The sequence below is a fragment of the Oncorhynchus mykiss genome, chromosome 19 (assembly GCF_057628025.1).
Source record: "Oncorhynchus mykiss isolate SJ-2025 chromosome 19, ASM5762802v1, whole genome shotgun sequence".
Taxonomy (NCBI): domain Eukaryota; kingdom Metazoa; phylum Chordata; class Actinopteri; order Salmoniformes; family Salmonidae; genus Oncorhynchus; species Oncorhynchus mykiss.
The window spans coordinates 17,787,343-17,806,723 of NC_143040.1; the positions used below are offsets into that span (position 1 = coordinate 17,787,343).

A 19,381-nucleotide genomic window follows, 5' to 3' on the forward strand; every position below is an offset into this window, starting at 1 on the left:
CAACAAACTAGAATGGTCCAAACACACCAAGACAGTCGTGAAGAGGGCACGACAAAGCCAATTCCCCCTCAGGAGACTGACTGGTTGCATCACTGCCTGGTATGGCAACTGCTCGGACTCTGACCCCAAGGCACTACAGAGGGTAGTGTGTACGGCCTAGAACATCACTGGGCCAAGCTTCCTGCCATCCAGGACCTCTATACCAGGTGGTGTCAGAGGAAGGCCCTAAAATTTGTCAAAGACTACAGCCACCCTAGTCATTGACTGTTCTCTCCGCTATCTCAAAGCAAGCGGTACTGGAGCACCAAGTCTAGGTCCAAAAAGCTTCTTAACAGCTTCTACCCCCAAGCCATAAGACTCCTGAACAGCTAATCAAAGGGCTACCCAGACCCCTCTTTTCCACTGCTGCTACTCTCTGTTTATTATCTATGCATAGTCACTTTAACTCTACCTACATGTACATATTACCTCAATTACCTCGACTAACCGGTGCCCCCGCACATTGACTCTGTACCGATACCCCCTGTATATAGCCTCGCTATTGTTATTTTACTGCTGCTCTTTAATTATTTGTTACTTTTATTTTCTATTTTTTACTTATCCATTTTTTTACTGAACACTTATTTTTCTTAAAACTGCATTGTTGGTTAAGGGCTTGTAAGTAAGCATTTCACTGTATGGTCAACACCTGTTGTATTCGGCGCATGTGACAAATACAATTTGATTTGATTTGATTAGAAAGCTAAACATCTACCTAGCTAGCTAGTTGACTGCTGTGGCTAGCCAAAAGGGACTTGTTTTGAAAGTTGGATCATGTAATCCTTTGGGGCTCCTGAGTGGTGCAGTGGTCTAAGGCACTGCATCCCAGTGCAAGAGGTGTCACTATAGTCCATGGTTCAATTCCTGGCTGTGATTGGAAGTCACATAGGGCAGTGCACAGTTTGGCTGTGGTAGGCTGTCATTGTAAATAAGAATTTGTTCTTAACTGGCTTTCCTAGTTAAATAAATGTAAAAATCCTTTGAGGCTTTAAACATGATCTTACCCTACAATTTTGAATGTTCAAAGGAACTGGGAAATGTCCATGGCATTGTTGTCACCTTAGTTTGTTACATAACTTCCTAGTGATAGGAACCACGAGCACCACCACCAATCAGCCTACACCACTGCACACACACCCATCATTACTATAACAACTAGTGTAGCCATGTCAGAAAATGACTGCTGTCTGTACACACACAAATCTGATCTGGTCACTTGTAACTTGCTGTTTGGACAGTCAGTAGTCCAAAACGGATTTGAAAAGCAAAACTGATTTGAACATTAAGGCCTTCAGTTTGAACAAGGCTTTTAGTGTTTCGGGGCTGAGCCCAGCAATGAGTTTCGGTGAGAAAGTACAGGGACGTTTCCCCTCAGAGCTAGCTAGTGGAACCAGTCCTCTGCTGGGTCTCATTCTCCTACGGTAATCCAACAGGGAGTCACACCCAATGAGAAGCATTGTGCTGTGGTGAAAACTCCCTCTACGCATGACCGATCCGTCGGATCGAACACACACACATCCAGACTATCAGACACGCACATACACACACTCACACATGGTTTCGCCCGGCCCTTTATGTCTAACACAACCATAGGAACCAGAGGAAGGAAAGGTTACTTTAGTTGTCAGGTTATTCAAATACAGCAGGTCGAGCATCTAAGTACTTACCTCAAGCCCCCAACCAACCAAAACACCACCACATCTTAGCAGGCGGTGCCACATGAAAAGCTGGAGGTGAGTCCTTCCTGGGTCAGAGGTCAGCATTGTGACATGTGGAGTGGTGATCCATAATGACATGTTGACCGACAAGACGGGAACTCCTCAGCCGTTCATTTTGTGTCAAAACAGTGATGATCATGTTTGTAACATCGTCCACCTTACCTGAGTCCTGAATACCTGCATCAGCTCCCTGAACTACTGCTTAGGCTTTAACTCAGCAGGCTAATACAGTGTTATGGTGTGCAGAAGACACAGGTTTGAAACCCAGTTGGTCACAGTTGCACTCCTGTGGTTTACATTTATGGCAAGAGTTTGATTATATAAGTCATATAAAGGAAACCGCAACCTAAATAGTCCATAAACTCCCATATAAAACCACACAAAGACCTGGAAGGTAACAAATGGAGTAGCCAGACAACTCAACTATGTATCAATAGAAAAATGATAATACACCTGCACCTGCAAGCAAAGAGTAATGAGTCGGTGCCTGTTGAGGGAGATTATCCACATTGTTGGGTCACTTCCTACTGTATGTGTGTTTCCTCCACAATGGGCTCACCTTTTCACCCCTGGTGCAGATATCCTTGCCAGACACAAGCCCAAGGCACCTCCGACTACTTAGGAAGGCCCCATAGTAGTCGTCTTACAAAGTGCCTGAGGAATCCGCAATTATGTCATGTATATATGATGTCAATGTAACAGTTATCAATGAAACAATATACGTTCTATCTGTCTGTTTTAAATGGGTTAATCTATGTTTGGAAAGAGTCACATTAAATTAATTCAAAACAACACGGGATCCAAATTGTGGTGTAATTAGCCACGTTATGCCTCCAGCAGTGATCTTTAGGGAAACCTACCCACAATGAGAATAAAATGCAGCATACGAGTACCTGAATGCCTGCACACAAGATGTGGCTTGTGTTGGCTCTTTGCCTTAAGTACAGATAATCCACAAGTGTCAGTGATTGAGGAGGTTCAAATCCCACAGCAACAGACATTGCAGGTGGCACGGGAAAGAAACGTCATGCCAGGAGCTTTGTTTAAGACCTCTTTCCCTTCAAATACTTACCATTCAGAATGCAGAGCTCCAGACCAGAGCGAGCTCCCCCTGACAAACCAAGCTGCAGAGGAATTTGAGACTGACACGCTGCTAATGCATAACACACACATTTGAAGACACAGGCATGCAAATACACAGGTCATGTTTTTGCCACTGTAGACTGTTTTGCAGTGCATCCTGTTTGAATGGTCATGGCAAACTCCCAGCCACGTCACAGAGATCAGCCAGGTCACAGAGATCAGCCAGGTCACAGACATCAGCCAGGTCACAGAGATCAGCCAGGTCACCCGTGATAAAAGTCAGTATTCGACGTCCATCCATGTCTGAGGACGTCAAGAGATGACGTGGAAACCAGCCTCTAGGGGCGACAGTGAGCGCTGTTACCGTCAAGTAGGTTTCGGTTTTGCTCTGGAGTTGTGGATGGGGATGGTGGATGGGCATTAGAGAAAATAAACCTTAATGTGTTAACTAGGCAAGTCAGTTAGGAACAACTTCATATTTACAATGACAGCCTACCGGGGAACAGTGGGTTAACTGCCTTGTTCAGGGGCAGAACAACAGATTTCTACCTTGTCAACTCAGGGATTTGATCCAGCGACCTTTTGGTCACTAGCCCAATGCTCTAACCACTAGGGTACCTGCTGCCCCAGTAGCATAAGCATCTGCCTCTGAGTCCAAAGGTTGTTTTAAGCCTATCCCAAACCTTAAGCCTTACCTTAACTATTTGAAGTTAATGCCAAACCTTAACAATTCGGAGTTAATGCCTAACCTTAACCATTCGGAGTTAATGCCTAACCTTAAGATTTCGGAGTTAATGACTAACCTTAACCATTCGGAGTTAATGCCTAACCTTAACCATTCGGAGTTAATGCCTAACCTTAACCATTCGTAGTTAATGCCTAACCTTAAACATTTGGAGTTAAGGCCTACACTTAACCTTAAACCCTTTGAAATTTGACGTTTGCAACAACATTGAAATTAGAAGTTTGAGAAACATGGATGAACGTCTAATTCGGACGTGATACTGTGAGAGCTAGTTGCAGAGATAGCCGCATCAGTCCTGTTGAGAGTTTGAGGATGTATCTAGAGTCTATACATTATGACTCACAACAAGTCTCCCATTCAAAAAACGTGTTTTATTGGTCACAGACACCAGATACAGTGCCTTGCGAAAGTATTCGGCCCCCTTGAACTTTGCGACCTTTTGCCACATTTCAGGCTTCAAACATAAAGATATAAAACTTTATTTTTTTGTGAAGAATCAACAACAAGTGGGACACAATCATGAAGTGGAACGACATTTATTGGATATTTCAAACTTTTTTAACAAATCAAAAACTGAAAAATTGGGCGTGCAAAATTATTCAGCCCCCTTAAGTTAATACTTTGTAGCGCCACCTTTTGCTGCGATTACAGCTGTAAGTCGCTTGGGGTATGTCTCTATCAGTTTTGCACATCGAGAGACTGAATTTTTTTCCCATTCCTCCTTGCAAAACAGCTCGAGCTCAGTGAGGTTGGATGGAGAGCATTTGTGAACAGCAGTTTTCAGTTCTTTCCACAGATTCTCGATTGGATTCAGGTCTGGACTTTGACTTGGCCATTCTAACACCTGGATATGTTTATTTTTGAACCATTCCATTGTAGATTTTGCTTTATGTTTTGGATCATTGTCTTGTTGGAAGACAAATCTCCGTCCCAGTCTCAGGTCTTTTGCAGACTCCATCAGGTTTTCTTCCAGAATGGTCCTGTATTTGGCTCCATCCATCTTCCCATCAATTTTAACCATCTTCCCTGTCCCTGCTGAAGAAAAGCAGGCCCAAACCATGATGCTGCCACCACCATGTTTGACAGTAGGGATGGTGTGTTCAGCTGTGTTGCTTTTACGCCAAACATGACGTTTTGCATTGTTGCCAAAAAGTTCAATTTTGGTTTCATCTGACCAGAGCACCTTCTTCCACATGTTTGGTGTGTCTCCCAGGTGGCTTGTGGCAAACTTTAAACAACACTTTTTATGGATATCTTTAAGAAATGGCTTTCTTCTTGCCACTCTTCCATAAAGGCCAGATTTGTGCAATATACGACTGATTGTTGTCCTATGGACAGAGTCTCCCACCTCAGCTGTAGATCTCTGCACTTCATCCAGAGTGATCATGGGCCTCTTGGCTGCATCTCTGATCAGTCTTCTCCTTGTATGAGCTGAAAGTTTAGAGGGACGCCCAGGTTTTGGTAGATTTGCAGTGGTCTGATACTCCTTCCATTTCAATATTATCGCTTGCACAGTGCTCCTTGGGATGTTTAAAGCTTGGGAAATCTTTTTGTATCCAAATCCAGCTTTAAACTTATTCACAACAGTATCTCGGACCTGCCTGGTGTGTTCCTTATTCTTCATGATGCTCTCTGCGCTTTTGACGGACCTCTGAGACTATCACAGTGCAGGTGCATTTATACGGAGATTACACACAGGTGGATTGTATTTATCATCATTAGTCATTTAGGTCAACATTGGATCATTCAGAGATCCTCACTGAACTTCTGGAGAGAGTTTGCTGCACTGAAAGTAAAGGGGCTGAATAATTTTGCACGCCCAATTTTTCAGTTTTTGATTTGTTAAAAAAGTTTGAAATATCCAATAAATGTCGTTCCACTTCATGATTGTGTCCCACTTGTTGGTGATTCTTCACAAAAAAAATACAGTTTTATATCTTTATGTTTGAAGCCTGAAATGTGGCAAAAGGTCGCAAAGTTCAAGGGGGCCGAATACTTTCGCAAGGCACTGTAGGTGCAGTGAAACATACAACAATGGGATTTGATGCCTGACATTAGATCAGATTATAATCATGTTTATTACGACAATAAATTGCTTTATGTAACTTCAGGCTACCTTAGAGTCCGTTCTGAGATCCGTATAAAGATGCAGTAGATATCATACACCGATGGTTGATCTCGAGGAACTGAAACCTCAAAAGCTACAGTAAATATTTTGACAGTGTGTCTTGTCAAGTGTGTTGCTATCAAAACACAAGTCTTGCTGTGAGGAAGCATCTGAAGTAATGACAGACAACAACAGCAAACCTACTCAGGTCCCTACTTTGGCAAAGTCAAATAAAGAAAGGCTAGAAGAAGCCATTGCAAGAGCAATAAACTACAGGTGTAGGATCTTAATTTGAATAGTATTGTCGCAGCAAAATAATCCTGCAGCAACAGGATTTGAACATTTAGTCCATAATGTTGCTTGATCGGTGGCCAAAATTAGGCTACATGAAAAGTGCAATACTGTCAATATGACCATGGGTTATTGCGAGTTTTCAGTGAATTTATGTAACTCAAGCTCATCTGCGTTTCCAGTGGTGCAGGAAATGTCTCAGCAACAAAATAGTGATCAAATTAGGATCCTACATCTGCATAACCTACCTGTAATGTGAATAAACATAGAGATTTGTTATCACTGCTATTGACTTTTTTAAGAAGATAATTATGAGTGGCTTACTGTGACTGAGAATTGCCATTAGTTTGCATATAAACACCTGTTGATTAACAGTTTACTTATCATTGAATGAGTGTTATATTTCTCATAGCACACATCTGTTTTTCTAAGCAGTACTTACCAGTGGGGCTTATTATACAAACATGTTGTGATATCAAATAATTGAACAATTTCAACATCGGATCATCATGACAGATGTGTGAGTACGGAGCCAGAGTCCTTTCCTCAGTCTGTAGGGCTTTAAAGACATGTCAAGGTTTGACAGCTGTGAAAACACAGCACTGTGTTCACAGATCTAAATGGAAACCTGATGAATACCTGTATCTTCCTGCTTAGGAATTGTGGGGATTTAAGTAGCGGTTGAAAAGCTTGTCAGGAACTGACAAACAAAGATGTAATTGTACACAACCAGAGAGTTGCAACACTTTTGACCAAAGAACCTATTACGGGTTGTGTTAGTAGTTTATACCATTGTAATAAAAATGTTCACATACAGTACAAGTCAAAAGTTTAGACACACCGACTGATTCAAGAGTTTTCCTTTATTTAACCATTTATGACTCCATATGTGTTATTTCATAGTTTTGATGTCTTCACTATTATTCTACAATGGAGAAAATAGTACAAATAAAGAAAAATGAATGAGCAGAATGAATGAGCAGCAGGTGTGTCTGAACTTTGACAGGTACTGTATGTTAAGTTGTGGTGATAAGAGATGATGTCTTATCACCAAGCAGCTGAAATATTTGTTTGGTTACATCTTATTAAAGATTAAGCATATCATATCAGGTGTTTGAAGGACCCATGTATTGCCAACTCACTGGGCAAAAACTGGTTGGAATCAACGTGGTTTCCACGTAACTGTACTTCCACGAAAAATAAGGCAGAGACTCAATTTCATGGGAAGCCACTCTTCCTCTCCTTCCCCCCCCCGCTCACCCCTCCCTCAATCCCCTCCGTCTGCTCTGCCCTGTCAGAAACCCAGACGATGAAGAGATAAATCCGTCCTAATGAACTAGAACAAAATAAGGAGTGCGTTACAGCTTCTCCGGTGCTAAACATTTACATGTGTCTCTATTGTGAAACATGAGCCTCCATTCAGGAGCAGGTCAGGGGACAAATGCTGATGTGAGGGTGGGGAGCCCGAGCCAGTCACTGTGGTTGTGGCAAGCGGAGGCATTAACAAGGTGTTGACACACATGGATCCAAACAGAGGCGTCAGTGAAGCACGGACTGACATCTGCAATCAGGCATGGCCTTAATTGTGGGCTACACCACGAGATAGTTAAAGAGAGCTGGATATACTGTCTCTATAGGGTCGGAGTTGAACTCAGAGAGAGAGAGAGAGAGAGAGAGAGAGAGAGAGAGAGAGAGAGATCGAGAGAGAGAGAGAGAGAGAGAGGGAGAGAGATAGAGACCAACGAAGAGAAAGGCAAGAAGGAATGTATGCTTTTTGTATTATTAGGACGGTGACAGAGTGCAAGCAGAGCTTTAAAAACTCCAGCGATGCAGAAATGTAATCACACTACAATCACAAATTGTCATGGGAGAGCAACATGGCATAAAACTCTTCATATTAGGTGAGACTGTCAAAGTGACAATGGCCTCTATCCCTGGCTGTATTTTCTGTCCAAGGAATACTCACACGGTGAATTAACGGCGGTGGCGGGCCCTGGGCTGCACGCAGCTTCAGTTATGTAAACCGATCCAGGCTGGGAGCCAGTCAACCGTCCACGGGACTTTGCATCAAGACCAGGCCCCATCCAGCTGCAATGCAAACAAGACTGAAGCCCTACTGCTCCTGGGTGTACTGGTTGTGTCAGCACACAAACACACACAGGGTGAACAACAGACACATGTGGGCAAACACACACTGTATGCGGAGTATGTGAACATAATTCGATCAAATACACACACTAATACACATAAGCACAGAGATAACAGATACAAATAGTTACCTCATACAAAAAGTAGAACCAACACAATATCAATTCTGATATCTAAACAAACAAGATCAAGATAAGTGGAATAAATTGCCTAGTCAGGAATTAGCCTAATATTTAAATCTAAACTTTTAGATTTAAAATAGATTTAGAATAGAAAATGTATTCAATGTATGTATTACATTTAATGAAGTAACATCAGAACTGGTGTCTGCTAATGTGTAGTTAGTTATCTTGTTTTTTATTGTGCATAATATGCTGCGACCCTAATCAAAAAGTATTTAATAACTCAAAATAACAAAACGTATGTTGTTGCAACATTTCAACTTAAAAAACATTTTCATTTTTTTTTGCACTGCATGGATCACCGGTGCGCTTGAATGCAGCATTGCTGTATGGTGCACTTAAAATGTATTGAAATAGGCCCACATCTATCTCCGTTGCGTGGTGTTTTGTTGCAGGTTTTGTTTTTTAGTTATTAATTGTCGAGCTTTTAAAAACCGAAGCCTAGCTAGGATTGTGGCATGTGTCTGTACACTTTCCTTCCGCTGCGCGCCGTAAATGGGACACAAGTAAGCATTCAGTTAAAGTTAAATGCACCGATGAGAGCGCATCGGGCTGTAATGGTAAGTAGATGACTCAACGGTTGACTCGTTTATTCTCGCTTGTCTGTACTATTTGGCCCGCGGGGACTTGTGTTTGACACATGTGTGCTAGCCACGTTATGACTGATTTGTGATCATTGCCCATGCTAGTTTGATGGAATTGACATTCCCAGACGTAGTTACAGTCATTTTGTTAAACATATTGAAGTAGTGCATCCCGAAATGGTGGAGGCTGCAAACAATGTACCAGGCCAGCTGTGATAGCAATATTTTTGGGACTACCTAGAAATGTATTGGTGAATTATATTAATACTGCATCCATCTATTCTGCCAACAATGCCTGACTGTACGACATGTACTTTTTTGTAAAATATAAACTATTTTTAAAACCTCTTATAAAGTTGGTTTTGAAGCATAAACTGGGATTTTTATATTTTTGACTGATTTGACTGTTTCATATCTGCAAAGTAGGTTTTACAACACTGTCAGTTGCACTTTAAACTGTGGCATATCTTACAGAAACTTCACCTCAGTGATCACATGAGAACTCTATCCTCCAACCTCAGGGACCCTAACCACCATGGAGACCAGACTGAAGAGGTCCTCACCCAGTCCCTGACCATGGCCATTGTTCCCAACCATTAGCGTGGCAAACACCAACCCCAAATAACCCACCTGTACACGGCCAGCAAATGGTTAAAGCAAAGCGCTGACATTCAAATAGCTTGATTTGTTTCTCTTTGTTTGCAGAGAGCCGTTTGTCCCTGTCAGCCGGAGTGCTAGTATAGAGACTGGGCCTTGCGCTCTTCATTTGCGTTGGATGGTTACTGCGACGCGGCACAGCTGGACAGATTCATTCCACGACCAGACAGTGGTCATATTCCTCTCTGGGTTGCAGTGATGCGCAACTGGAGACAGATGGCGGCCACATCCTCTCGAAGTTGCACCAATGCGTAGCTACAGGCCTCTTCGCTGTGGGGTCCTTTATGTGTCCACTCATGCTGAACTAAAGCACCCTTCAAATTTGACATGAGGAATAGGTTTGAAACTAAAGTTTGTTTTTAAAATAACTATTTTTGCACATAATTTTCGACATAACAATTCACATTTCCTGTTGCTGCAGGATTATTTTCCTGCTGGAGCAAACTGCAAAAATCTGTAAGCCACCTTGAGAAACAAGTTCCTATCTAAATACACTTCACTTCTGTAACAACAACTTGAAAGCAGACCGAAAACCACTTGGTCTGGGTTTTGATATTGTCAATTGAGAATCACTCTTGCCCACTAAAACCTCACCTTTCCTTTCCTTGTCATGTCCCTATCATTTAGTTGAATCATTAAAACATGAGTAGCCAAGGTTTCAGCTTTCAGATTTAGTAGAAAATGTTGATACTACTAAGTCCTGTCATAATTCTCAATCATAAACAAGATTTGAATCAAATATTAAAACAACTGGGGCTATTGTGCGTGAGGGCCATGTGATGAGGCCTTCATAAACTATGGAAAATATGAGCTTGTGCTCATCCCCCACAGTGAATGTCTCTTAAATTAGTCGATCCTATTGTTCACGACCGTGGAGCATGAGGTACAGGCTTATGTGGAAAAAGGTGAGGTCCAATGCAGATACTGTTTAACTTGTTCACCTGTCATCAGTATGTGTCATTAACCATGTACAATAACAAGGCATCTTGTTAGATCTATCTATACTGGCTCATACATCTAACATATCCATTAGGAATGAAAATAGACCTTTTTGAATTTCTAAAATATAAAGATCTTTACACTAAATGCAACACTATTGAAAGTTAGTGCTGGGCAAACCCATACTGTCATCCATGTTTGAATCTATTTTCAAAATGTTAAAGGTCCATTAAAATTCAAAATAGGCCATTATGCGTAGATTACAGAATTCATTTGCATCATTAAAAACACCTGATCTTTCCAGAATTTGCATCACATGATCAAACTATTCTCTCCCTTTCTATGAATGGCTATGACTGACACACACAAACAGCCCAACAGGCAGTGAGTGGATGGTGTATTTGCATGTCACGATCTCCTCTCAATGGGTATCCAGACGGGGGTGTCAGCCGGCTTTGCATGCACTAAACACACACACCCCCGTTTTACATACAGCTTCCATGGAGGACCCTGGGGGCCAGTGTGTGGCATCTCACAACTTGCCTTGGATTATCACTAAACGTGCAGTGCTTTTTATCATCTAAATTCTATTTCTGTCGTTGTAGACAATGACAACAATAAGCTATGATGATCAGATGATGATGGAATATTTATGACACCAGCTGGCCTATTTTCTTTTACCCATAAAGCATCACTCACATATGGTAGATACATAAACAGTTGTTGTTAACTGACACAGCTTTTGAATATTGAATTAAACATTGTACCATGTACAGTCCATTGTCCATATAAACAGAACAGGGACAAATAAGTTCTTCCATACACCGGCCATTTCACTTGAGGCTCACTAGGACTTACTTGAACAATGTGACATCAATATCTCTGACTTCCCTAGTGAAATAAAATACAAATATTGTATATTCAATAGAATTATATAATATTGACCCCATCAATACACAGGTTATGAATGTCTGTCATCACAGGAGCCTTGCCTCAATGCTGACACGGGGCCAAGAAGCGGCCATTGTGAGATGCCCTGGATAATTCCTTCGGGCGCTAGGGATTACCTGGAAATGACAGCTATGTGGAGTCTTACGGGAACCCAGGGCGTATTCACCTCTGTGGTGATGACACCTCATGGTGTAAGGCCCTTAGCTCCAGAGCCTTCAGACCAGGGGACCCACAGCCCCAGCCCACCCCAGGAGGCAGGGCCTTTCATCGGGCTGTTGTCTGGGGGAAGCCTCCCTCCCTCCACCTCTCTGGATCTGACACTAGCACTTTGTGTAACTCTGTTAGTGTTGAGTGCTGGGAGAGTGCAGCAGGGGTTTCCCCATTCTGTTTGCTTAAAGGATTGAGTTAGTTAACCCCAGCACTCTGGAGCAGACTGTGACTCATCATCACATACCAAACGGGCTGTTGAGAGGAGTGAGTGAGGTACTGTTGTTGGCGCTGGTCAAATGGCAAAATGTTTTGTTCATCAAGTTGATGACAAGCAGATCTAATAGCACGTGTATTTCAGTGAGGTAAAATGGCAATCAATATTATGGTCCTAATACATGGTCATATGGTCATATGGTCATACTGTACAAACACAAAAATACTTTTAAAAGCTCTACCATACAAACAAAGGAAGAATAGTGAAATTATCTTCAAATAATGATGCTGCCATATATTCACGACAATTTTTTTTAAATGACTCGTAATTCTGATTTGATGTTTGTCCCTCATTCTCAGGTTATGTCCAGGAGCGTGCTGCCTGCATGGCCTTGCTTTGCATGCATAAAATCACAGGGCAGGTTCAGTCTGGACAACATTTACATCTCTTAACACAGCTGGGCCCGGCTCACCACTGGGCCAAAACAAACAAGGAAACGCAGAAGAACAACAATCCCTAGGTTAAATCACCACTAAAGAGGCCTTTTAGTGTTCAACATCAAAACAACAAGGCTCAATTTTGGACCTTTTCAAATCAACTTGAGGTGTAACTTTAGAGCTGTATTTGAATGGTTGGAAGGAAAGACAGTTTGTTCATTGGTCACAGGGTTTGAAAAGTACCTTAATAGAACCTATTGGACAGCTGTAGTGTGGTACTGAGATCATCAGATTCATTTATTTACTGAAATCTGGTTCAATTGGAATGAACTAAAAACAGAGAATATGCTTTTTATATGTTTTCGTAATTTCAATCGTTTACTGTCTTGTACATGTTACTAAAAAGTCAGTGCTACTCTACATCCAATATTTACAGCAAAAACCACGAAAAAAATTCTAAATATACACTTTAAAAAAACTGCCAGTGGCATTACATACATTTTAAAACACATGAACAATTAAACCCTTATCCATTTTACTGAGGTGAGTCAGTCCCTGGGTGGGGGTGTGGCTCAGGTGTGCTGCAGTGGTAGTCGAGACCTCAGGTAGCTCACTGACACTCTCACACACACAACTGGAAGAACGTGTTTACAGTCACTGTATTCTCTCATCTCTACCTGACGAGACTATCCTGGATATATAGAAAACTGTCACTGTATTCTCTCCTCTCTACCTGACGAGACTATCCTGGATATGTAGAAAACTGGGAATGCAAACCGTCTTTATTTGTTGAACTGCTTTTATTGGACTCGAGGACTGTGAGTTTTTGAGGACTGAGTTTTTGAGGACTGTGAGTTTTTGAGGACTGTGAGTTTTTGAGGACTGTGTTTTTGAGGACTGTGAGTTTTTGAAGAAGGAATGTTGAAACTTTCCTTTCTAGTAAATATTTTATTGCTCTTCTCTCTCTGCGTCTGCTACTGTTCCTGTCGATGACATACTGCACTTTTGGACAACCTTAGAACGACCTAGACCATTAACTTTGCAAGTTAGTCCGTTCTGTTTTTGGACATTTACAAACTACCCTCAACCATGCCGGTGGTGAAAGTGGAGAAAGACAGTCCTTCTGAGATCTCCCTGCTTGCTCCCACCCCTCCTCCTACTACCACAGCAGTATCGGATGAACCGTCAAGGGGCCGTCGCAGGAAGAGACCCCTCCAGCGAGGAAAGCCCCCCTACAGCTACATCGCCCTCATCTCCATGGCGATAGCCAACTCGCCCAACCATAAGCTGACCCTGGGCGGCATCTACAAGTTCATCACAGAGCGGTTCCCCTTCTACCAAGACAACTCCAAGAAGTGGCAGAACTCCATCCGCCACAACCTCACCCTCAACGACTGCTTCATCAAGATCCCTAGGGAGCCAGGGAGGCCCGGGAAGGGTAACTACTGGGCCCTGGACCCCAACGCAGAGGACATGTTCGATAGCGGCAGCTTCCTCCGGCGCAGGAAGAGGTTCAAGCGCTGTGACTTTACGACCTACACGTCATATGTACATGAGTCCCCTGTCTTCTCGCCTGTCCAGATCGCTCGCTCGACCTACTCCAGCTCCGTCTACGGCTCCAATATGGCGGTGAGTCCCCCGTACGGCCAGCATGGTCAGCTACCCTCTGCCTACTACTCATCCTCCTCGCCCCCCGGGTTTGGTCCTCACTGCCAGTCCCACTCCCGCATGTTCAGCATCAACACAATCATAGGGCACCCCTCCGGGGGTCAGGGGCCCGAGATGATGCAGCAGCCCAGCCGGAGCTTCAGTCCAGAGGGAGGCCCCGCTGGGGGCCCCAGCCACTGTAACCTTGGAGCCCCAGCCTTCCAGGCCCAGTCATGTGGAGGGGCCATGCTGTCCCGCTCCTCGGCCCATGTGGGTTTTCCCTACTCGGGCCCCAATGGACACCACCACCACCCACACCACCACCCACCTCAGGGCTCCTACAGCCAGGGACACAGCCAGGGGTATGGAGGTTCAGGGCGTCTCCACTCCCACTCCTCACCCCACATGGCTGGAGATGCTGTGGAACATTATGGGAGAGTGTCCCCGGGTCAGTTGGGCTCGTTGGTCCAGTATAATGGTGCAGGTACCACCAGCACTGGAGCCTACCTAAGACACCCCACGTACTCGGGGAACATGGATAGGTTCGTGTCTGCCATCTGAGGAACTGTCTTCAAAGAATTATGCATTGGGTTGGTTTTTAGGAAAGAACAGTTCTAGTGGACTTTTCCGTTTCAGTTGGCGGCTGTGAGAGACACTGGTGATAATGGGATGGCATGACTCAAAAAGAAAAGACTAAAGGACATAAGATGAACAGGATTCTTCCGTCATGTTTTGGTGTGTTATTTTGACTTGAATCAATGTGCATGTTTTGAGATATAAAATGTCATTAATTCAGTGGCTGTGACAAATATGATACGGACTGCAATACAATGTAAACACGCTCAAGTATCAAGTGCAATGCTCAGGACACTACATTGTTAAATATAACATTGTTTAAATCCATATCATGATGCACCATAATGTGTGTACAGTTGAGATTTGAGTTTAAAGGTTAAAGTATGTGTCTGGGCTTGTATCACTTTGTAGCTTCATCGAGTGTATCTCAAAAGCCTGAATGAGGTTTTGCAGTTCGTTTTCTTTACTGTGGTGAAAATCTGCGGTTGCAAAAGCTCAATTTTCATGAGTTGAATTGTGTGCAGGGTCTTTTTTTAATGTAAATGTCTAAATATATTTGTAATGGAATTTAAACTGTGTAAATTATTGTTTCATTTTGTGCATTTGATAAAGATTTTTTTTGAAAAAAATGCTGATGTATTTTGTGCCTTTTTAAAAATAAGGAATCAGAGTTGATTTCCGTTCATTTAAGCAAAACGACAACATTACTTCAAAGATAAATGTATCATTGAATAGAATCTGCAGATGCCTGTAGTGCACGTTGTGACAAAAGGAGTTTCAATGGTAGAAATCAAAACTCTTGATTTGGATCCACTTCACTCTTTAATAATTGTTGTAATTAAAGTGCAACAATTGGAAATGGTCACGCAAGGAGTAATGGGAATGTTTCATGTTTTTATTATTCGCATCTACAGGTCAGGATACACAAAATGAAATGCTTACTTGCAGGTTCCTTCTCGACAATGCAACAACTATAAGAAACAAAAGATAAGAACACAAATATAAAGTAAATTGCTCAGTAGAATATAATAAACATTTTAGCAGAAGCATAATGATAGAATGTGTCACTGAAAAGTCCACAATTCTGTAGATTTACAGCTAAAGGAATGTAGTAGAAATGCATACAGCTTAGAGAAGAGCTAAAGTAAAAGAGCCCTTCAACACATACACTTCATGCTTCATGACATTAACAAAAAGCCTGCTTCCTTCATTCCCTGCCAGAAACAGGCACTTAAGACATTTCAGACTGCATCTTTTGTGCAGCCCATTCCTCCCCTCCATCATTTCAGCTCAGTTGGACATGAAGTGTGTCTGGAGCCATAGAATGATCAGTCACTGTGAACGGCAGGCACAAGTGTCATGTCCAGACATCAGTGTACAGATGTAGGATCTTAATTTGATCACCCTGTTGCAGGAGATCTAAAACTTGTGGTGTATTTGAGGTTTTAAAATGCTTCTGAAGTCTGACGTTTCAAAGCGGATATTACAGACTTGCAAAAAATGTCTTATTAACCCCTACAAAAATATCCATGAATTACAATCCACATAATAATTCACATTTCCTGTTGCTGCAAGATTATTTTCCTGCTCTAGCAACCTGGCTCAAATTAGGATCCTACATCTGTAGCGCACACTCAGACAGAAAGCCTGGCCTAATCTTCGCTAAACAACCAGCAATCAGCAAATTAATTCACTTGGAACCTGATATTTTAACTCAGTACACTACGTGTTCAGTGGTGTCAGGTTAAACATGTGTGTGGCTCAGACAGTCTATTGTCTAAATATACTTTACACTCAAGACAACAAGACTTAAAAGGGAGGAAGAGAAGGAAAAAACTGTTTTATGCCATCGTTATGAGGTCGTTTCAGATCAGCTACATTTGAAGTCGGAAGTTAACTTACACCGTAGCATAATACATTTAAACTCAGTTTTTCACAATTCCTGACATTTAATCCAAGTAAAAATGTCCTGTCTTAGGTCAGTTAAGATCACCAATTTATTTTAGGAGTGTAAAATAATAGTAGAGATAATGATTTATTTCAGCTTTTATTTCTTTCATCACATTCCCAGTGGGTCAAAAGTTTACATACACTCAATTAGTATTTGGAAGCATTGCCTTTAAATTGTTTGACTTGGGTCAAACGTTTCGGGTAGCCTTCCACAAGCTTCCCACAATAAGTTGGGTGAATTTTGGCCCATTCCTCTTGACAGAGCTGGTGTAACGGAGTCAGGTTTGGAGGCTTCCTTGCTCGCACACGCTTTTTCAGTTCTGCCCACAAATATTCTGTAGGATTGAGGTCAGGGCTTTGTGATGGCCACTCCAATACCTTGACTTTGTTGTCCTTAATTAAGCCATTTTGCCACAACTTTGGAAGTATGCTTGGGGTCATCGTCCATTTGGAAGACCCATTTGCGACCAAGCTTTGACTTCCTGACTGATGTCTTGAGATGTTGCTTCAATATATCCCCATAATTTTCTTTCCTCATGATTACATCTATTTAGTGAAGTGCACCAGTCCCTCCTGCAGCAAAGCACCACCACAACATGAGGCTGCAACCCCCGTGCTTCACGGTTGGGATGGTGTTCTTCGGCTTGCAAGCCTCCCCCTTTTTCCTGGTCATTATGGTCATTATGGCCAAACAGTTCTATTTTTGTTTCATCAGACCAGAGGACATTTCTCCAAATAGTACAATCTTTGTACCCATGTGCAGTTGCAAACCGTAGTCTGGCATTTTTATGGCTGTTTTGGAGCAGTAGCTTCTTCCTTGCTGAGCGGCCTTTCAGGTTATGTCGATATAGGACTCGTTTGACTGTAGATATAGATACTTTTGTACCTGTTTCCTCCAGCATCGTCACAAGGTCCTTTGCTGTTGTTCTGGGATTGATTTGCACCAAAGTACGTTCATCTCTAGGAGACAGAACGCGTCTCCTTCCTGAGCGGTATGACGGCTGCGTGGTCCTACGGTGTTTATACTTGCGTACTATTGTTTGTACAGATGAATGTGGTACCTTCAGGCGTTTGGAATTTGCTCCCAAGGAAGAACCAGACTTGTGGAAGTCTACAATTATTTTTCTGAGGTCTTGGCTGATTTCTTTTGATTCTCCCATGATGTCAAGCAAAGAGGCCCTGAGGATGAAAGTAGGCCTTGAAATACATCCACTGGTACACCTCCAATTGACTCAAATGATGTAAATTAGCCTATCAGAAGCTTCTAAAGCCATGACAGCCTGAATTCAATATACCCCAAAATGACAATGTTTTTAGACATTTTGGAAAATTGATTGAAAAAAAAATACAACAAAGTCAATATATGCTTGAATCATCTTTGGCAGCGATTACAGCTGTGAGTCTTTCTGGGTAAGTCTAAGAGCTTTTCACACCTGGATTCTACAATATTTGCACATTATTATTTTTAAATTCTTCAAGCTGTCAAGTTGGTTGTTGATCATTGCTAGACAGCCATTTTCAATCTTGCCATAGATTTTCAAGGCGATAAGTCAATATTGTAACTAGGCCACTCAGGAACATTCAATGTTGTCTTGGTAAGCAACTCCAGTGTATATTTGGCCTTGTGTTTTAGGTTATTGTCCTGTTCTAAGGTGAATTTGTCTCCCAGTGTCTGTTGGAAAGCAGACAGAACCAGGTTTTCCTCTAGGATTTTGCCTGTGCTTAGATCTATGTTTCTTTTTATCCTAAAGAAAACTCCCTAGTTCTTGCAGATGACACGCATACACATAACATAATGCAGCCAACACAATGCTTGAAAATAAGAAGAGTGGTATTCAGTAATGTGTTGTTGGATTTGCCACAAACATAACCCTTTACATTCAGGACAAAATTCAGCATTTCTTGCAGTTTTACTTTTAGTGCCTTATTGCAAACAGGACGCATGTTTTGGAATATTTTAATTCTTTACAGGCTTCCTTCTTTTCACTCTGTCGTTTAGGTTAGTGTTGTGGAGTAACTACAATGTTGACCCAGCCTCATTTTTCTCCTATCACAGCCATTAAACTGTTTTAAAGTCACAATTAGCCTCATGATGAAATCCTTGAGCGGTTTCTTTCCTCTCCTGCAACTGAGTAAGGAAGGACACCTGTATGTTTGTAGTGACTGAGTGTATTGATACACCATCCAAAGTGTAATTAATAAGTTCACCATGTTCAAAGGGATATTCTGCTTCCTGTTTTTTTACCCATCGTCCAATAGGTTCCCTTCTTTGTGAGGCATTGGAAAACCTCCCTGGTGTGTGTGGTTCAATCCATGTTTGAAATTCATGCTTGACTGAGGGACCTTACAGATAATTCTATGTATGGGGTACAGAGATGTATTCATTAAAAAATGTGTTAAACACTATTACTGCACACAGAGTGAGTCCATGCAACTTAAGACTTGTTAAGCAAATATTTACTCCTGAACGTATTTAAGCTTGCCCTAACAAAGGTCTTGAATACTTATTGACTCAAGACATTTCAGCTTGTCATTTTAATTTGTAAACATTTCTAAAAACATAATTCCACTTTGCCATTATGGGGTATTGTGTGTAGGCCAGTGAAACATCACAACGTAATCCATTTTAAATTCAGACTAACACAACAAAATGTGGAAAATGTCAAGGGGTGCGAATACTTTGAAGGCTCTGTACCGACATGTAGTTGTTGATAGACACATTGACTATATTCGTCATGCATTAAGTGAATTTAAATGGGTGAAGTTAGTCAAAATAAATCTGCAGATAAGTTTCACTAATTTAAGTTATTAAATATCAAGTCCTTTTGACAATACAAATTCTAATATCCTACTGGTAATCAAATATAAAGTGAATATCACAAATCCATCTGGATAGACTGTGG

General features: G+C 41.9%; 1 protein-coding gene across 1 annotated transcript; it reads left to right on the forward strand.

The window, feature by feature from the left end:
• The first annotated feature begins 12,923 nt into the window (after positions 1-12,923).
• On the forward strand, positions 12,924-14,643 carry LOC110493944 (forkhead box protein E1-like). The gene has a single exon (XM_090209571.1). It carries the CDS (start codon positions 13,395-13,397, stop codon positions 14,511-14,513), a length of 1,119 nt encoding a protein of 372 aa, XP_090065697.1. The 5' UTR covers positions 12,924-13,394; the 3' UTR covers positions 14,514-14,643.
• The last annotated feature ends 4,738 nt before the right edge of the window (positions 14,644-19,381 follow it).